General features: G+C 40.5%; 1 protein-coding gene across 1 annotated transcript in view; it reads left to right on the top strand.

Annotated features, from left to right (window-relative positions):
* The window catches only part of ELP2 (elongator acetyltransferase complex subunit 2), a 373658-nt gene that overhangs the window by 274490 nt on the left and 77069 nt on the right, over positions 1 to 22099 (top strand). Inside the window, exon 14 of the mRNA XM_077492004.1 lies at positions 6690 to 6759. Within this exon, the coding sequence (XP_077348130.1) occupies positions 6690 to 6759 (70 nt within the window). The remainder of the gene's footprint in view (positions 1 to 6689; positions 6760 to 22099) is intronic.

The raw sequence follows: 22099 nt of genomic DNA on the forward strand, positions 1-22099 counted from the left end.
GTGCCGATGCTCATGAACGATCGTGGGCACGAGAGACAAAACGGAGTTCTGTGAGGAGAGGCATGACAGATGGGGTGAGTTCCTGTTAGCTAGGAACCAGTATCCGTCACTTCCTCTAGATCAGTCCCCTTCCCCTACAGTGAGAAACACAAATGGGGAACACAGTTAACCCCTTGATCGCCCCTCCAGTGTTAACCCCTTACCTACCGGTGACATTTTTACAGTAATCAGTGAATTTTTTAGCACTGATTGCTGTACAAACGGCAGTGGTCCTAAAAATGTGTCAAGTGTCCGCCATGTTGTCGCAGTCCCAATAAAGATCGCAGATAGCCGCCATTACTAGTAAAAAAATAATAATAAAAAGATATGTCTATCCCCTATTTTGTAGATGCTATAACATTTGCGCAAACCAATATAGGCTTATTGCGATTTTTTTTTTTTTTTTTTTTTTTTTTTTTTTTACCAAAAATATGTAGAAAAATACATATCGGCCTAAACTGAGAAAAAAATAGCTTTAAAAAAAATGGGGCTATTTTTTATAGCAAAAAGTACAAAATATTAAGTTTTTTTTTTCAAAATTGTTGCTATTCTTTTGTTTGTAGCACAAAAAAACTAAAACCGCAGAGGTGATCAAATACCACCAAAAGAAAGCTCTATTTGTGAATAAAAAAGGACATCAATTTTGTTTGGATGCAACGTCGCTCGACCGCACTATTGTCAGTTAGAGCGACGCAGTGCCAAATAGCAAAAAATAGCCTGGTCATTCAGCATCCAAATCTTCCGAGGCTGAAGTGGTTAACCAGCATAAAGGTATTGGGCTTGTTGATGGTAGCGAAGTTGAGTCCTCGAATTAGTAGAGTCAAGTCAGCACTGGATAGGTTATGAGTTGAGAGGTTGAATATCTTTACAGCTTGCGGAATATTTGTTTTTTATACTTGGTCCTCCTCTGCAGCCTCTCCTGTGAGCTTTCCTTTTTAGGAGTTGCATAGTAGGCGAGCTCGAAAAAAGACCATCAAGTCCAACCTATGTGTGTGATTATATGTCACTATTACAGTGTATATCCCTGTATGTTGTGGTCATTTAGGTGCTTATCTAATAGTTTCTTGAAACTATTGATGCTCCCCTCTGAGACCACCGCCTGTGCAAGGAAATTCCACATCTTTGCCGCTCTTCCTGTAAGAAACCCTCTACATAATTTAAGGTTAAACCTCTTTTCTTCTAATTTTAATGAGTGGCTACGAGTCTTGTTAGACTCCCTTAGTTGGCTGGAGGAGGACTGGGAACTAAAAAAGATAAATCTGTGGGGGTGGAGGTGGACTGGAATTATTGACTGCTGGCATGCTAACCACTGGAAGAGACTGGATGTCATTGGATGAGCCAACAGCTGTAAGTGGATCAGATATGTCCACAGGGCAGATTATGTGATTCTGTGGGGCATGTAGTATCACCTGAATGGGTGACATTGGATGGTAATGTCCGAGAGGGATAGGTAGGATTTTGAGTGGTATGCTTCTGAGTAGTCCTCTGAGGATTACTAATGCCGGCCATACACGGTTCGAATTTCGAAAGAATTTTCTTTCGAAAATCGTATCTAAGAATTTTCGTATGAATTTCGCACCATTAGTGGGCTGCAGCAACAGCCGATTTTCGTGCGGAAATAAAATTTGAGGAATCGGACATGTTGGAAATTTTTTGAAAAACTAACGATTTTCTAATCAATGATGGGAGAATCGTGCGAGAAACGTAATAAGAAAAGAAAATGTATGGAGATAAAAGAAAATGTACGGAGATAAAAGAAAATGTACGGAGATAAAAGAAAATTTATAGAGAGAAAAGAAGATTCCCAGCCAAGAAAATTCTTTTCTGTAGCAATATGAGGTGAAATTGAAGGCTTGGTCGGCCGAATTTCGAAAATCAAGGGTGGCATGATCGGATCACAAAAAAAACAAATTTTCTGATTTTGAAAAGAAAATTCGTTCGAAATTCGACCGTGTATGGCCTGCATAAGAGAACCACCGATGGGCCCACAGATCTGGTTCCTGGCATTTTCTGTACCATTGGTATGAGTGGTTCTATTGTAGAAGTAGAAACCTATAGACATAATACTTTAGATGATTTATATACTACACTTCCTCTATTTTCTCCCATAATGTTACACTGACTGGTAAAACCAGACAGATTTTGTGTGGGGAATTCCAACATCGTGAAAGAATCATTAAGAACACCAACCAGCAATGGTGGGATAGATTCTTTCTAGAGAAATATATTTCTACAAAAATTTCACCTAGAGGTCTCTGAGTCCTCAAGGACTGACCATACCTTGACACTGCTTACAAAAAGGAATGGGAAAATATATCCACATTTTGTACATCCAAATGGATGGAGGTTCTAATTCAGCACAGACCACATCAGCTGGAGAAATTCATTCACGAAGCCCAGCAACTAGCTCAGGATATTATTAATCATAAAGTTACTATCCCCCTTTCCTGGCTTAATGTGTTAAAGAAAAACCGTCAGAGAAAATTTTTATTAAAACTAAGCTAGGAAAATTCAAGAGATCTAGATGATTTTGATAGCTAGAGTATTCACTTGGATACGGAAATCCATCTTACCACCTCGTGATATAGAACTCACCCGCCCCCTTTCCATTCACGTCAGTCCCAGTCCTCTGGTCCTTTTACCTCTTGTGGACATGTACCAGTGCCGAAAGGCTTTGTGCAAAACTTGTCAATTTGTCCAACATGGAAAGAAATCCTTTTGCACGAAGGGTAGAACTTAGCAGTTGAACAACTTTTTCAATTGTAAATCAGACTTTGTGGTCTATGGACTCACTTGCCCCTGTGGGTTGATATATGTTGGCCGCACCATCTGCCCTCTTAGTCAGAGGTTCTTCCAACATAGAAGACTCATTGAAGGGGGCAAGGCTAAACATAGTGTCCCATGGCATTTTGCTGAGTTTCATACAAAATCCACTGCTGGCCTGCAGGTGTGGGTGATAGAACAAATACCATGGTCTATAATTAAAAACAAACTATGAGGATCTTGTGAGCTACCCGTTTTAAAAATGTGTGTGTGTGTATATATATATATATATATATATATATATATATATATATATATATATATATATATATATATATATATATATATATATATATACAAATATAATTAGCGCAGCATTAATGATGATTGACAGCTGCTAGCACTGATCACGTCTCATAAAGCCGTGTGAAACAATATAAATAGAAACTGATATTTAGTTCCAACAATTTTAAAGTGACAACTTTACAATAATGAGAAAAAAATAATAAAAATCATGATAAAATTACAAAAATTATAATGTATTCCAAAACTGTATATAGTCTTTTGATTGCTATGATAAATTCTGTGTTAAGTGTCACATTCCACAGACAAAATAAAAATAAGCAAACTTATATATATGGTGCCACAAAGTTGAATTATAAAGTGCTATAGTGCATATAACAGTGACGTTTTAATCAAACACAGATCAGTCTAACATAAACGGTATCTATTCCTTATAAAAGGTATAATGATGACTTCATAAAAATGTGAAAACGTGTCCACGCTTAGGTGCTCCCCACCCTGGGGCAATGGCCGCTCACTTTAGAGCGTGTGACCTCGCAATTAAGTTTGTTCAAACGCGTATATGAATCGCCTCAGGGATTCTAAATGATCTGTATGGATCCAAACTGCTCACTGGTGCTGTGTCCTCATATACAAACGGTAGAAAGAGATTCCATAGCGTGATACCGTTTTAACACAATTTTATTGTACAAACAAAAAGGCCCAGTACAGGATACTCAAATGGGTTAGGTGCATTACGATGCATCCCCCTGAGGAAGATACGAATTCCCCTTGTATCCTCACGCATAGGTGAGGGGGCAGGACAGTTCAGGAAGCAGCTGGTCTGCTTCACAGAGAATGGACATATGACCTCAACTAAAACCCAGCGTTTTAAGGCACATTACAGATTGGTGTTCTTAATGCACCTAACCCATGTGAGTACCCTGCTCGGCTTTTTTGTACTGGGGCTTTTTTTTGTATAATAAAATTGTAGGTGTCTTGGGGAGGCACCAAGGTGCCCCGACGCCAGGATGGACCAGCCGCCGAAAAATAACAGACTACAGCCACAGAGTTCACAAGCCCGGGGACACTGATTCTTCTCCCCAGAAGCTGATTGGGCACTTGATCCTACTCAGGACATCCCTAAGGTGGAGCCTTCTGCTAGGCTTGCATTGTGATTGGGCGGAACTCGTGGAGAGGGTGTGGCCGGCCTCAGATTAGATGACACCCAGCATGCCTTCGCTGGTGCACAACTCTTGGAGGGAGGCAAGTGTGCTTCAGCCTTGGACATCATACACCACATTACACTACAGGCATACACCCTGACATCAGGAGAGTCTCCTCTGTTGTAAGGAATGAGGGAAGGTACAGGGGTAAGGGAGGTGGGGATGAGGATGAACAGTGATTATGGAAAGATAGGGGAAGATAGAGGCTGCTGGAGGGATGAGGATGATGATGATGGCGAGAGGGATGATGATGGATCATGTGGCGATAATAGAAATTTGACTTGGGAAAGAGTGCATAGAGAATTCAAGGATAGAATGGCTGGGTTACAAAGCAGTGAGGAATGAGAGAGATTCTGAGCATAGATATGTAATAAAAATCCAGGGATGAGGATTATGGAGAGTGAAATTGGGGATGAAGATAGTTACGGAGAACAACGAGGATGATGGAGTTACATTGTGGAGAGGGATGAGAATGGCTCTCTCAGCCCCCTCCCTCTTTCTCTCCCTCTCAGCGCCCCTCTCGGTCAACCACCTCTCATCCCCTCCCTCTTTCTCATCCCCACTTCTCTTTCTCAGAGGGAGGAGGGCACGGAGCACCACTTCCCTGAAATTAGTTTGCCACCTCCCTAAAATGAGTTTTTGCTGGTTGGGATGTCTGAGCATGTAAAATTCATGTTGGTCCATGCGATTTAAAATTGTACGCTTAGAGGACCAGAACCACTGCCCTAGATTGTGTGTCGTGGCCCGCTGCCATTCAAAACAAATTATTGCTACAATTAGCTTTGTTCATTGGGGTAGCATATGATAAAATGCCCAAAAGTTTTAATGGGCTCTAAATATTTGCTTAGTAGTGCATGAATACAAGAGTTGCCATTTCACAAAGAAAATCTTCGTCTTTAGCAGTGTTACAATTCAGTAGGTGGTCTTTATATTATTTGCTTGCACTGGAATTGTTGTGCAACTAGTTTGGGTTAATATTTGCTGTGGATGAGTGAGCTACTGATTTCTGTTTTGCTATCAGCCATTTTAGACCAAGTTTAAGTTAATTTATATTTTTCTTCTATTTGATTCCTAGACAAGAATTTAGTTGGTGCTACACACACAGCAATATCATTTATCCCAAATAAAAGTGTGTAAGGCCTTATGCACACATACATATGTGTAAAGCATATTTCCTGAACGTAAAACTTCTGAGTTTGGGAAATGCATCTGGGATTACAAGAGTATGCCTTAGTACAGAAATTCACTTTTGTGACATTCTTACACCTAGCGTTGTTTATGCCTCTCACCATCCGTTTGCTAGAGGCCTAATCCTCCATTAGACCTAGGTGCTAGTATTCATGTTTAACCACTTTCAGACCGGACCAATTTGCTGGTCAAAGACCAGACCACTTTTTGCGATTCGGCACTGCGCCGCTTTAACTGACAATTGCGCGGTCGTGCGACCTGGCTCCCAAACAAAATTGACGTCCTTTTTTTCCCACAAATAGAGCTTTCTTTTGGTGGTATTTGATCACCTCTGCGGTTTTTATTTTTTGCGCTATAAACAAAAATAGAGCGACAATTTTGAAAAAAACGCATTATTTTTTTACTTTTTGTTATAATAAATATCCCCCAAAAATATATAAAATAACATTTTTTTCCCTCAGTTTAGGCCGATACGTATTCTTCTACATATTTTTGGTAAAAAAAATCGCAATAAGCGATTGATTGGTTTGCGCAAAAGTTATAGCGTTTACAAAATAGGGATAGTTTTATAGCATTTTTATTAATCATTTTTTATTATTTTTTTTTTTTTTTACTAGTAATGGCGGCGATCAGCGATTTTTATTGTGACTGCGACATTGTGGGGGACCCATCGGACATTACTAACTGTGGGGGGGGGGGGGGGTTGGGCTTTCATTTAGTGAACACTGATCTCTGCTCCAATCACATGGAGCAGAGATCAGCGTCACTAGTTGCTAGGCAGAATGGAGAAATGTTGTTTACAACGGCACTTCTCCATTCGCCCGCTCCGTGAGACGATCCGCGGGTCCTGCGACCGGACTCACGGGGGTCCCGACCACCGGCGGCGCGCTCCCGATGGCAGGGCAGCAAATTTAAAGGGTCGTACATGTACGCCCATTTGCCTGCCCGTGCCATTCTGTCGACGTACATCGTCGTGCGCTGGTCGGCAAGTGGTTAATATGTCAAATTTTTTGGCTTATTTTTACTTACCATTCATAGAACTACCTCTTTTTATATAGTGAAAATGGTAACCGCTATATACTGTAGGTTTCAATACTTATAGCTAACATTTTGTAGAAAAAGTCAGCGCATTCAATTACATGTGGATTGTTTCATACATTTATTGATCTTTACGATGCTCTGCTATTGCAGGAAAACACCAATCTTCCCGAAGGTGCTACTGTGCCTGCTCTGGGTTTGTCGAATAAAGCAGTCTTTCAAGGTAGGATTGAGGTTTTGTTCTTGGGGCTGGGGGTGTGTGCATGTACTTCATAAGCCAATCTTTTTATGAAATGGATTATAAATGTCTGCATTGTAGATTTTATTCCTTTCCCATATAGAGTTAATTTGAAGGACAGGAAGCAGTGGTGATAATTGGGAACAGTCACAATGATTGCGTTCAGCCCCCTCGTGCATTGTTACAGCCATTCTTTTTTTCTGTACATATGTCATTAACATTATGAGCTTTGCCTATGGATAACAAATTTGCATTCTGAATAATATTAGCAGAGCTATATAAATCAATTAAGGCACATTACTAATGCTTTCCTCATCTGTTGGCACTGTTATTTATATCATTAAATCAGTTTTTATTAAAGCAGAGGCATTGGATAACCAAAACAAATAGCTTGCATTATAGAATTGTATTTGCTTTTTAACTGCAACATCTCACATTTTCAAGTTTATTCACATATTTTAGTTCATTTGTAGATTTTGTAGGTAAGCATGGTGAGTAAACATCAATAGTGTTTAGGATATATGGGTATATACAATATTGCTTATATTGGACCACTCCAGGCATGATAAAGCATTAGAATGCATGCAGGTGACTGAACCTGGTCAAATCTTGTGAGAATTTTACACCTTTTGGCCTATATTTGTGAGACTTTACCGGGTACTTTCTAGATGCTGCGGCAAATACTTTATATTTATATATATATTGGTAGTCTATAGTTCTACTTTAATTATGGATGCATTTAAAAGTATTGATATTTCCTGATTGTCTATTAAAGGGCACCCACATTTTTTCCTTTTAGGTTATGCAATTCATGTGGTAGATCCAGCCATTTCCTACCTTAAAGTGGTTGTAAACCCTTACAACCAACTTTGACCTACAGGTAAGCCTAGATTAAGGCTTACCTGTAGGTCCAAGAAATATCTCCTAAACCTACATGGTTTAGGAGATATTTGCTGAAAGACAGGCACTGAGCACGACGCGGTCAACGGCGATATGCCGCGAGTGGCGGCTCCCATGCGCAGGAGTGACGTCATCGCGGCTTCGCCGAATGACAGCGGCGGAGCAGCGAGACCCACCGAGAAGATGGATGCGCTGAACTACAGGGGACAGCGGTGACTTTGCTGGCTCCTGTGTCAGGTAAGTGACACATAATGGACTACTATGCGATGCATAGTAGTCCATTATGCTTTACCTTTGCAGGGAATGAAAGAGTAAGTAAACTCATCTGGGTTTACTTCCTCTTTAACAAGACCCTCATGGTCCCAGTGGAGATAAAGCGTGTGTTCAAAAATCCAGTAGATAAAAGGTTAGAAGCTCTCCTTAGGATACTTTGCCCTGGAGTACTCTGGCATGCAGCCCACAACTGTGTCTATGGCACTCTGTCAGTCCCTTGTTTTCTGTTCTAAGCATATGGCCTGGAACCTTGGCTCCATACTTATGGATCCCTCTATCTATATTCAGCTAGAACTTTGTCTTCAGCATTACACTAAGTGATTGGCTTTGCAGATACAGATCTTTGGGGTGAGCCTTTTTTTTGTACACATGCCTTGGATCTTTTGGCTTCAGTGCTTGTCACCTGAGCTCCCTTGAAAGAAACACCTTGAGCAGTTACCCTTTAAATGCGAACATCTGTTTGGCTCCTTCTTGAATAAATGTGTATCAAGAAGATGACAGGATTTTGTAGGCTACTTGAATGATCTCCTGTTTAAAGGATCAATTCTCGCTCATCTCTATTAGCCAACTTCCAAAAGACTGTATAGATTCTGAATAGCTTTGGTTTGATCCTCAACCTCCTGAAGTCATTGCTGGTCCCTCTCACAGATTGGAGTACCTGGGTCTGACACAAATTCATCCAGGGCCTTTCTGCCTCAGGACAAACTTCTCTTCCTCTTTGAGCCCTGGGGAAGCCCTTCATACCTGCATGCATGAGGGTCTTGGGTGTAATGCTGGCCTCAGTTTACTCAGTGCCATATGCTCAGTTTAACTGCAGATCTTTGCAACTCAACATTCTGGCCATGGGACATATGGACTCTGTCCCTTGGACCACCTGAACACCAAAGCCAAACCCTTTCTAATGTGGTGGATTTCTTTTTTTTTTTAACTTTATTTCTTTATTAAGATATTTATTTTGTTTACAAAATACATCAAAATTGAACATCCCCCTCAGTCCCCCCCCCCCATCCCATCACCTTATCAGATAAAAAATATAAAAAAGGATGATTCATATCTTGGGTGACCTAAGAGGGCATTGGTATCATGAGCCATCCTAGTTGATGTTCCATGTAATCTAGATTCCCACTTTATCAATCTTCCCTCCCATCCCCATTCACGCACACTTCCACCCTCTTCATTTGCCCTCTTATTTTAATTCTTATTGGGTCACTTTTCATCGTTAAAATATTTATTTTTCACACTATTATTATTCACATATCCCTCTGGCATCCCACCAAGGTTTCCACATCTTGTCATATTTCTTTAAAGTCTCTTGTTTTATATATAACGCTTTCTCTTTAAGAATTACCACGTTCATGCTATTTATCCATTCTCTAACGGACGGAGGCGAAACCGACAACCATCTTAGGGCAATCAATTTCCTTGCCTGAAATAGGCATCTCAGGACCGCCGTCTGGCTGCTTCCCAGGTTTCCAACTCCCTCAACGAATCCCAGGATTCAATACTTCGCCTCCATCCTGGTGGAGGTTCCAAAAACCCGATCAGTGGTTCCTGTCACCTCCGTCCAGTAGCGGATCAACTTCGGCATCTCCAAAACATATGAATCATGTCTCCCTCCATGTCCCCACACCGGGGGCAGCTTGCATCCGGCCATCGGCCAAATTGAAAAGTTTACGAGGAGTATAATAGGTTCTATAAAATAAGAACAGATGTCACATACTCTGAGAGGGAGAGAGTGATACCAACGGAGCCAGTTCATGAATTCGATTCCATTGTATTTCGGAGATATCTCCCACATCTTTTTCCCACTTCCTCTTGTACATAGGGGTCTCTATCCCTCCCATTCTCCCCTTGTTTATATGTGGGTATATTTTTGAAATGAAACCTTTTCCTGTTTCTGCATTAATTATTTTTTGAAGAACTGGGATTGCGCTCCATTCTAAGGTCCTCCCTCTAAACTGCTCCTCCAGTGCGTGCCTGACCTGTAAATACTTATAGAAGGATTTATTTGGTAGAGCAAATTAATCTCTCAGTTCCTGAAAGGTTTTCAGGGCACCATCTTGGTATAACTGAGCGATACATTTTTTTCCACATCTCTCCCATTCTCTTACTGTCCCCATCTTCTGCAGTTCTCCCAATTTACTATTCTTCCATAAGGGGGTATACTCATTAAATCCTCTGTATTTTAATATGGCCTTCGCTGTGTCCCACACTCGTCATTAAACTCAAAGTAGGGAGTCCTAATAGGAAGGATCCTGCCTCCAGAGCTTCCACTATTGAGTCATGTGGTGTATTTTGTAGGAGCATTTTTCTCCCTGCCTCTCTCCCTTCTAAATTACACCCCCCCCCCCCATATACTGGAGTTGTGACGCGAGGAAGTAGCTAAAGGGGTGTGGGAGTGCTACTCCTCCTTCCTGTTTTTGTAACTGCAGAGTACTCAATCGAATTCTTGCCGACCCACCCTTCCAAATCAGTTCCCTGAACACCATATCTATCATTTGAAACCACATTTTATATAACCAAATTGGGGAGTTATGCAGTACATAGAGAAGCTGCAGCATTCATATCATTTTGATTAAATTACAGCGGCCTGCCACAGATAATGGCAGGCGTTTCCACACTTTTTTGTCTTCCTCCTAAATGTATTCAGTAACGTAATTATATTATCTGCAGTGTACAGTTGAGGGTATCTAGATACGTTTATTCCTAGGTATTTAAATGTACTTACTACTTGGATCTGGGTCACCTCCTCAGGCAAGGGGCTTCCCAGAGGATCTACTGGCAGAAGGCTAGATTTTTCCCAATTTATCTTAAGTCCGGAAATTTGGCCAAATTTGTTAATAATGTCCATAGCTTTCTGAAGGGAATCCTGTGTATCGCCAAGGAATAACAGTAGGTCATCCGCGTATAATGCCACTTTTTCTTCCAAGTCTCCCCTTCTTTTTTTTTTTCTTTTTTTTATTCTATATTTAACATTTTTTCCATACAAAAAATATAAAACATTATATACAAAGAAAGCATCCTACCCCCCCCCCCCCACCACCTATAGCCCTACTGCCTCGTTATATTTCCACTCTCCTTGTCCTCTTCCCGTCCCTCCATTCTATAAATATCCTCTACTTTTTCTATCCATTCCCTCCTGTCTCCAATTTTCCACCTGTCTCCAATTTTTTGGAATCAAGCTCTCGCATTTATTAAATGTCCTATGATGGCCTCTTTATACTTTTGGGTTGGGGTGTTTGTACCGTGGAAGAGACATGTCCAAGGGTTATCTAGTACCTGAGTTCCTGTTATTATTTTTATCAAAGCTAATATTTCCCTCCAGAACATTCACATTTTTGGGCATTCCCACCAAATGTGTGCCACGCTCCCTTGTTGTCCACACCCTCTCCAACATGTCCCGGGTTGATCTTGATATCTCGTCGTCATATCTGGTGTCCTATACCACCTGACAAGGCTTTTATAATTAATTTCTATTATGTTAAGATTTTTAGATGTCCCGTGTGTTAAGTGCAAAATTTTTTCTATATTCTCTTTCTCCCCTCGTGGTCCTATTTCTTCTTCCCATTTTTTTATATAGGTAGGTACCCCCATCTCATCCATTCCTCCCACCATCTTATATATCTGTGAGATATTTACAGTACACTTATTATTTTCCCTTCGCACATCCGCTCTAGAGCATTAAGGTCTTCTCCACTTCTCAACGGTTGTGGCAATGATGTGACAAAATGTCTGAGCTGGAGGTACCGCCATCCGTCTATATCCATATACTCCTGTAGTGTTTCTAAGGTTATTATTTTACCTGCTTTTATTATGTGTCTCAATTGAATGTCTTCTCTTCTAATCCAATGTCCTCCCATAGTGCTCTTCCCTGGTGGAAATAGATTATTTTCTTTTAACGCCATTAATGGAGAATTGTATTTCCATTTATTATGTTTGTGAATTCCATCCCATATTCTAAAGACGTTTTTTGTAAGTGAAAGTGTTGTTGGTCCTAGTGAGCTATGTTTTGGGGTATCCAAATTTCCTTTCCTAATCGTGTCTCTGCAGAGCTGTGTTCTATTGCCACCCATCTCTTTTCATTATCTAGTTTTGTCCACTCCGCCACCCGTGTTAATAGTATAGATTCATAGTATTTCTTAAAATCGGGTACTTTTAAACCTCCCCTCTCTTTTCCCAATTGTAATACTTTTAAGGCTATTCTAGGTTTCTTATTTTTCCAAATGAGCTTAATTATTAAGGATTTAATGATATTGAAATAGACTGGAGGGATATACATCGGTAACATCTGTAACTTGTATAATATTGTATGATCATCTTAATGGCGTTTATCCGGCCAAACCAGGACAATGGTTTCATCATTATTTTTTTCGTGTCTTCTCTTACTTCATCCAGCAGTGGAATATAATTTATCTCATAGATTTTCCTTAATGAGGCTACCAATTTTATGCCTAGATATTTAATTTCCTTCTTCCACAGGAAGGAAATTCACCCTTAATATCCTGTTCTTCCCTATTGCTCGTACCAAGTCTCCCCTTCTAAGACCCTTCACCTGAGCAGAAGACCGCAGGGCAATGGCCAGAGGTTCAGTTGCAATGGCAAAGAGGAGGGGTGACAAGGGACACCCTTGTCTTGTCCCCCTCACCAGTCTAAATTTATCGGACTTTTCATTATTCACCTTTACTCTGTCTTCTGGTGCTCTATAAAGCATTTTTACCCATTTCATGAAACCCGGTCCAAATTGGGCCGTCTCCAGAGATACTGCCACTCAAGACTATCAAAGGCCTTGGCGGCATTTAAAGACAAAATAGCCCTCTCTCCACTCTCATCCGTAGGGACCTGATGATTCAAGTATACCCTCCTTATATTTGTGCTAGTAGTTCTTCCGGGTATAAAACCTGATTGATCAGGGTGGATGAGTTTCAGTATAACCTTGTTCACCCTAGCCGACAAAGACCTTTGCCAGTATTTTTATGTCAGTGTTTTAATAAAGCGATAGGCCTATATGAGGCAGGATCAAGTGGGTCTTTATCTTCCTTGTGTATGGTGATTATGGTGGATTCCATCATCGATGAGGGGAGCTCTCCCCTCATTAATGACCAATTCAATACCCCCAACAGCTCGGGAAGCAATACCTTCCCATACTGCCGATATATCTCGTTCGAGAGTCCATCTGGGCCCGGGGATTTCTGTTGCTCCATCTCAATAGTGACCCTTTGTATTTCCTCTATCGTTATAGGTCTATCTAACTCAGTTCTATCTGTTTCATCAAGACAGGGGAAATTCAGATTCCTGAAAAAGCTGTCCATTTCATCCCCCATTTCCTCCTGTTGTGATCTATACAAGTCCTCATAATATTCTTTAAACTTGCCCACTATTTCTGGAGTATATGAGGATACCCTTCCATCTCCTATAATTATCGTGGGTATAACGGATGGGGGGGAGTTTACCCTAACTAATTGTGCCAGCATACGTCCTACACTTTCCCCCTCTCCAAAGGCAAATTGTTTCTGGAAGAGATGTTTATTCTCTATTTTTCTAAGAGTCATTAATCGATAATTTTGTTGTTCCTAAGTTTATCCGGTGTTGGGTCATTGATATACTGTTCCTCTGCTGTAGTTACCCTCTCCCCTATTAGTCTCTAATGTGGTGGATTTCTAGCCTGGTGCTGGGATTAGGCAGACTATTTCCTGAGGATGAATACCAGCTTGTCAGAATAGGCAACAGTCCTGAACATCATGTCGGTGCAGGAGATGCGGAGGAAGCCCATTTTCCTATCAACAACCTGGAATGTGGGGCATTGCAGTTGTCCCTTTTAACACTGGACCCCTAAATTGCGGGGTCATACTGCAAGAATCCAGTCGGACAGTACCTCAGCTACGACATGCGTCTAACATCATATAGGCACCAAAAGTTGCACTTCTCAAAAGGACTGTTGAAAACATGGTCTTTTAGGGACCAGGGGCCGTTCAGATTCAGTGATTCCTACCATTTTGAAGTCTGAAAGTGTGAGATCGCACTTAGAAGATCTACTTTTGCTGGTGTGAGTCAAATAATTTTCACCCTTGAAAGTACTTTGTAGGATGTAGTCTGTCCTTCCTCCAGTTTGGTGTGGACCAGCAATTGGCCATGAGTATCATTAGGGACAAACCTTGGCTATTCTGTTTCAGGGACCTTTAGCCTCTCACTCTCAAGTTCAGGCAGCAACTCACATCAATCAACTGTGTTTACTCTTTTTAAATCATAATGAAAACCTGAAACAATCCAAATTACCCTGATCAAAAGTTTACATACCCTGGTGATTTTAGCCTGATAACTTGCACAAAAGTGGACACAAAGAGGTTTGAATGGCTATTAAAGTAAACCATCCAAACCTGTGATCTATTTACTTGTAATTGGCATGTGTTTGAAAGGTCAATGAGTTACTGGACTCCTGACATATCCTTGCATCTTACATCCAGTGCTGCACTGACGTTTCTGGATTCTGAGTCATGGGGAAAGCAAAAGAATTGTCAAATTATCTGCGGGAAAAGGTAGTTGAATTGTATAAAACAGGAAAGGAATATAAAAAGATATCCAAGAAATTGAGAATGCCAATTAGCATAATAGCAAACTCTAATCAAGAAGTGGAAAATTAGGGGTTCTGTTGAGGCCAAACAATGGTCAGGTAGACCAACTAAAATTTCAGCTACAACTGCCAGAAAAATTGTTTGTTATGCAAAGAAAAACCCACAAATAACTTCAGGTGAAATACAGGCCTCTGAAAATGTGGTGTGGCTGTTTCAAGATGCACAATATGGAGGCACTTGAACAAAGATGGGGTCATTACTACGCAAATGTCACAAAGTATACCGCTTTCAATACTCCAAACAGCACAGAGACAAGCCTCAAACCTTCTGGCATGGTCTTTTGGAGTGAGGAAACCAAAATTGAGCTTTTTGGCCACAACCATAAACTTCATTTGGAGAGGAGTCAACCATTCCTACTGTGAAAGACTGAGGTGGATCACTGATGTTTTGGGGATGTGTGAGCTAGAAAGGCACTGGAAATTTGGTCAAAATTGATGTCAAGATGAATGCAGAATGTTTTCAAAAAGTCCTGGAGGAACATTTGTGTTCATCAGCCAGGAAGCTGCACATGGGACCTACTTGGACATTCCAACATGACAATGATCCAAAACACAAAGCCAAGTCATCCTGTCATTGGCTACAGCAGAATAAAGTGAAGGTTCTGGAGTGACCACCTCAGTCTCCTGACCTCAATTTCATTGAGCCACTCTGGTGCGATCTCAAACGTGCAGTTCATGCAAGATGGCCCAAGAATTTACAGGAACTGGAGGCTTTTTGCCAAGAGGAACGGGCAGCTTTACCATCTGAGAAGATAATGAGCCTCATCCACAAATACCATAAAAGACTTCAAGCTGTCATTAATGTTAAAGGTGCAATACACAGAATTAATGGGGTATGTAAACTTTTGGTCAGGGTCATTTGGGTAGTTTCTGTTTTCATTAGGATTTAAAAAGAGTAAACACAGTTGATAGTGTATGGCTGAAGCCATTTATAATCAATTATTATTATACAGGATTTATATAGCACTGACAGTTTACGCAGAGCTTTACAACATTAGGGCAGACAGTACAATCACAATACAATTCAATACAGGGGGGAATCAGAGGACCCTGCTCGTTAGAGCATACAATCTAGGAGGGACTAAGCATGAGTGAAAGAAAAGTTTGTGTTATCATTTGTCAGAAAAATAGCCAAGAAATTATAAATTCTGCCAGGGTATGTAAACTTATGAGCACAACTGTATGTATGTGTGTATATATATATATATATATATATATATATATATATATATATATATATATATATATATATATATATATATATATATATATATAATTTTTTTTTTTTTTTTTTTGCGTAGGCAGTGTGCAACACCACTTGATTTATTTAACCTATCAGGGATATTCCCTTGTCTTACCTCACCCATATACTGGCCTTTCTCAAGGCTGTCTCCTCTGCAAGGAGTCCCTCTTCATTTACAGGCCTTTATCCTGTAGAGCGCTTTTATTGATGTTGCACAAGGCCTAAAGGTCTTTTTCCTCCCAATGTAGTCTCTGGCTTCCGCCTTAAGCAGGATACTGTCCTTCCATTCTTATGCTCCAAAACATCCTAAGGAAATTTCTTTCCACTGTCTGGATATGGTGCACACGGTGAAAGATTACAATTCAGATACTGCCACTTTTAGGAAATCAACCTCTGCTTTTGTTCTTCATGGAGGCTCATGTAAGGGTAACTCTGCCTCTCACTTCACTGTTGCTAGACAAATCAGATACAGTAAATCTGCTCCCGCTGCTGTCAAAGTCAGCTAGCCAATCAGGGAAGAGGGGGGCGGTGCTGAATTGGAGCTCCATGTCTGAATTAACAAAGGGAGCTGTGACTTGACTCGGGTGCCCCCATAGCAAGCTGCTTGCTGTGAGGCCACTAACCAGGAAGGAGGCACCAGGATCATAGAAGTGCTCTGTGCAAATCCACTGCATCAGAGAAGGTATGTATAACATGTTTGTTATTTTTATAGGAAAGAAAATTAGATTTTATCACTTTAAAGCCTATATTCTAAAGGATAGGTTGCCTCCCTTCTTTGTTAAAGAAGACCTTCAGTCATTTTTTTCAACTTTTCATCTATTAAATCTTCTGCCTTTTTGTTCTTTTAACTTTGGGTAGTAATTTTTTTTTCTGCCAGTAAATATCTTTATACGCCCCACTTCCCGTTTCTTGTCTGGTAAAAAGCCTAGGTTTATGACATAATGCACATCTCTCTCTCTTACTCTCGAGAGAGTTTGACAGGAAGGCAGGGGTGAGTTATAAGAGGGCCAATGAGAGCGGCAGGGCTGCAGAGCTGGAGGTGTGCCTCTGTGTAAATCCAGGAAGTGAACAGGCAGCAGCTTCAGCTAGCCACCGCTAAAATGGATGCAACCAGTCTTGGTGGAGGGAGCATATTTGACAAGTACAAAATCACAGTATGTATAAAATAATATGCAAAGCGGTTGCAAAATTATGGAGGGAAGCTTCAGAATGGCAAAGATGTTTTCATTACAAATTATGTAAGCAGACTGCAGTTCCTCTTTAAGGCCACACCAGATGTGTTTATGCTACAGTACATGGACTTTTCATTGGGGAATCTGTTCCTCAGATTTGCTAAGCTGCCACCTGGGCTCACATGTTTGAGTTCTAACAGTTGGCTGTTCAGGCCTCCTCTGATGCCATTTTAAGGCATGTGGTGCTACAAGCTGCTTTTGGTGTTTGTCAAGCCCTTCTTGATCTTTTTTTGTTATGTGGGTCTGTTGGCATTGCTTGCCCATCCTCGTAATGATTTTAAAGAAGTCTGTGTCCTGTACTGTTCAATCAGGAAACAGGATTTTTATCCTATCAGTAAAACAACCTTTCCCGCAGTACAGGCCTCTCCCCTCTAATCTTATGATCTTCCTATAGCTTGCTACAAAATGGAGGCTAGCTAGGAGCGGGAGGGGATACATAGGGGGATGTTCCTGTAGATTTTCTATATTGCCAGTGCCCAGTTACCTGAAGGTAGCTGCATATATCCCAGTGGTAATGATTTAAAGATGCCTGCATCCTGTGCTGTACTCTAGGAAATGGCCCTATCTGCCAAGTCAAAAACCCTATCCTATTCAGGACAAAGAAATTGATTGTTAGACTATCGGATATCCAGGTATTACACTTCCTTTAGGGAGTTGGACACTTGCAAAAGCTTTGCTTGACTACACCCTACTACCTTTGGGAACCATACCCTCGCCCAATGGCCATGGAACAGCCTGTAATGTTTGCTGCCTACATTACAGTCAAACATTAAGCTCTCACCTTGGAATGTGGTGTCACGTGCTGTTAGCTGCAAGTGCTGTAGAAGTCCAGGGCCATGGTACATTGCTCTGGCACTCAGACCCTCAAACCTCTTTGGAGGTATGCCTACCATGATGGGCAAAGCTTGGATACTAAATAGTAGTGATGGGCTAATGGCGCTACCTCAAACCTTATATTACCTTTTATCTTCCCTATAGGCTCTGTGCAACCCAATATGTGTTTGCTATAATGTCCCAATTTATTTGTGTTTATGTCCAACAAATTTTTTCTGTTAACCCAAATTCAACCACGTGCCACTACAAACCAATTATATTGATTACCCTACGTTGGATAACCTCGAAAAAAGGTGGACACGTTCAGTTATTCACCAACGTAGTCAATCAGTCAGAATCCCAAAGGGATAATTAATAAATAAATTAAACCCTAAAGCACCCAAAACCACATATGAAATCCAAGAATCCCAAGCAATGTTCAAAATATTTTTGTGATACTAATTTTTGTGATACTAAAAATATTAGTATACTAAACAAAAACAAACGCACTCCGTGTACAAAGCCCCTTATAGGGGAAAATATAACACCTATAATCAACTGCGCTAGCGCAGTTCCTGTGCTAATAATTACTTTCACTGTGCACAATTTATATTTCCACTATAATACCCCAGTGAGTGAAAAAAGTTATTGCAGTAGAGAAACAAAGACAACCAAAACCATGAAGAATAAAAATAAAAAATGAGATAAAAAATAAAACGAATGTGCGGGGTAATTCTGACCCCCTTACGAATGTAAAAAAATACAAAAACCCAGAAAAAATGTGAATAAGATCAGAATATCAATAGATATATGTATATATATATATATATATATAAAGTCCACACAAAAGTCTCTTATCAGGTATTTTCAACTGTGCGATTATTCTTTTTCAAATAACAGGAAGGTGACTTTTGTGATTAGGCCTGCTTATTGGTGACTTCCGTGCTCGTTCCCCCTCAAGGGTCCCCACTCACCGAATCCACGCACCCCCTAGGGGGTATATTGCCTGTAATCTGTGTTCCACTAGGTTGAGGATTCTTCTAATTAGCTCTGTCTTCAACTGGTCCTCCCCAGGGTTTATTGGAAATGATGAGAGAAGGAGGCTTTGTTGTCCACCAATGGGTCCTCAAGAAAGAAAAAATCTGCTCATGGTGTAGTATTCTCAATAACTGACCACTTGAGAGAAAGGGAAACGGGCTACAAAAAAGGTTCTTCAAAAAGGCTTCTACAAATTAGTAGCTTCTGCAAAAATTTATATGCCTTATTTATATATATATAGCAGAGGACTAATAATCACTTAAAATATGCTTTATTACAAAAATGTTATATAATTACAAAAAAGAGAGCTTTTGCATATGTTAAAAAATTATTTTACAGCGCTTTGTGCAAAAAAGGTTTTTTTACAGAAGCTACTAATTTGTAGAAGCCTTTTTGAAGAACCTTTTTTGTAGCCCGTTTCCCTTTCTCTCAAGTGGTCAGTTATTGAGAATACTACACCATGAGCAGATTTTTTCTTTCTTGAGGACCCATTGGTGGACAACAAAGCCTCCTTCTCTCATCATTTCCAATAAACCCTGGGGAGGACCAGTTGAAGACAGAGCTAATTAGAAGAATCCTCAACCTAGTGGAACACAGATTACAGGCAATATACCCCCTAGGGGGTGCGTGGGTTCGGTGAGTGGGGACCCTTGAGGGGGAACGAGCACGGAAGTCACCAATAAGCAGGCCTAATCACAAAAGTCACCTTCCTGTTATTTGAAAAAGAATAATCGCACAGTTGAAAATACCTGATAAGAGACTTTTGTGTGGACTTTATATATATATATATATCTATTGATATTCTTATCTTATTCACATTTTTTTCTAGGTTTTTGTATTTTTTTACATTCGTAAGGGGGTCAGAATTACCCCGCACATTCGTTTTATTTTTTATCTCATTTTTTATTTTTATTCTTCATGGTTTTGGTTGTCTTTGTTTCTCTACTGCAATAACTTTTTTCACTCACTGGGGTATTATAGTGGAAATATAAATTGTGCACAGTGAAAGTAATTATTAGCACAGGAACTGCGCTAGCGCAGTCGATTATAGGTGTTATATTTTCCCCTATAAGGGGCTTTGTACACGGAGTGCGTTTGTTTTTGTTTAGTATACTAATATTTTTAGTATCACAAAAATTAGTATCACAAAAATATTTTGAACATTGCTTGGGATTCTTGGATTTCATATGTGGTTTTGGGTGCTTTAGGGTTTAATTTATTTATTAATTATCCCTTTGGGATTCTGACTGATTGACTACGTTGGTGAATAACTGAACGTGTCCACCTTTTTTCGAGGTTATCCAACGTAGGGTAATCAATATAATTGGTTTGTAGTGGCACGTGGTTGAATTTGGGTTAACAGAAAAAATTTGTTGGACATAAACACAAATAAATTGGGACATTATAGCAAACACATATTGGGTTGCACAGAGCCTATAGGGAAGATAAAAGGTAATATAAGGTTTGAGGTAGCGCCATTAGCCCATCACTACTATTTAATTTTTAAACATAACCTGGTTTGCAGATTGTGTTCTTAGGGAGGCAGCAACCTCATAGCGATTAATATAAATAGGTCCAACTTTTACATATGTATTTTCTACATTGTTATACCTCATAAAAACTGAAACTAGTAATACATTATCAATAGAGCCTGGGGGAGGCACAGGCATTCACATATATCCCTGTTTGACTGTGACCTACTCCATAAGTGCGGCCTTCCGTGTATAAAAAGCTTGGATACTGAATGGGACCAGCAACATGTTAAGACTGGGTGTCCCTGAACCGTTGCAACCTGTCTAGTAGGCTCATTACTTGGACCTGTAGTACATAATATCGTTTTATCCTACATGACACTAAGTACTAATCACACAACTGGTTTTGAAGGCACCGGTTATGGGATAATCTACACACTTTGTGTATTATTGTCTTGCTTTATTTGACCTTATAGGTAACATGATCCTAGCATTTACCTAGTTGAGTTTTGCACTTTTTTTTTTTTTTTTTCAACTTCACTATCTGAAGCTCTTGGGCTAGCGATATAGTGCTTATAAAGCCCCATACACATTGGCCAAATGCCAGGCCGGTTCAATAAAAACCAGCTGACATTCAGCCATGTGTATGTTAGCCAGTCCAACAGAAGCCAACTTTTTAGGCGGCTTCTGTCGGACAAGCATGCTGGAAAACCAGCAGTCGAGCAGCTCCCGATCATCACTTTCAGCCAGTGACTGAGAGTGCGTGACTGAAGTGTTCAGGTGGGGGGCTGTCCCCCTGTCAGAACACAACAGCTCAGCAAGGGAGATCACTGTACGAACATCAGATCGCTAGTAAAGCGGCTCAGACCGAAGCTGACGTTTTATTGGGGTTTTTTTTGTTCAAACTGCTGGGTTGAACGGAAAAAAACTCTGTGTGTACCAGGATTTAGACTCTTAACCGTGCACTTCAGGCCACCATTTACCGATGCAAGCTGCATCATTTGCTGTCTCATCTTTTGCTTAATACCACAGAGACACAGCTATAGAAGCTAGGTTTTCTACCTTGGTTATTTTCAGTTCCTTCATAACAAACACGCTGAACCCCCCTCAATTCATATGCATCTTGTACCTTGCATGGTAAGATCCTCACTTAGCAATAAAACATTTCTGGGTCATGATACCGGGAGCACATGGGACAGGTAGTGGGGGTTTCGCTGCAGCCCTGCAGAAATTCTGAGGTTCTCTCAGGTGATAGCTCTTTCCTTGTTCCAGAGCAAGTCTCACAGTGACATAATTTAAGACCTCTGATTTGGATACCCATACAGATATGCAACATGCGGCCTGTGTAACCAATTCGCTAAAATGATGCCTAAACATTTCCAAAGACTATTACCACTTCTGGAAACAGTGGCTGCCACCAGCCTTAAATGCTCTTTTGCCTCTCCTTCCCCTGATAATATTCATGCATCAAAACCTGAAATGCCTGTCTCATGTTCCTTTGCAGAAGGAAAGGGGAATGCTGGCATTTTTGTGTAGGCTGCTGAAGATTTTTCACAACCAATCTTTTGTGAAGTTTTATTCTTCGACTTCCCGTCATATGCTGGCCTTGATGGACTCGTTGTTTGAGGCAGTCCATACTATTCTCTGGATAGATACACCTAGTTATGTACTCCGTTGGGCACAAGGAGAAAGGCAATGTTATGAAGGCAATGTACTATTCTTGATC

This window comes from Lithobates pipiens, unplaced genomic scaffold (assembly GCF_037356315.1).
Source record: "Lithobates pipiens isolate NorthernLeopardFrog02 unplaced genomic scaffold, aLitPip1_a1.2 Scaffold_19, whole genome shotgun sequence".
NCBI lineage: Eukaryota > Metazoa > Chordata > Amphibia > Anura > Ranidae > Lithobates > Lithobates pipiens.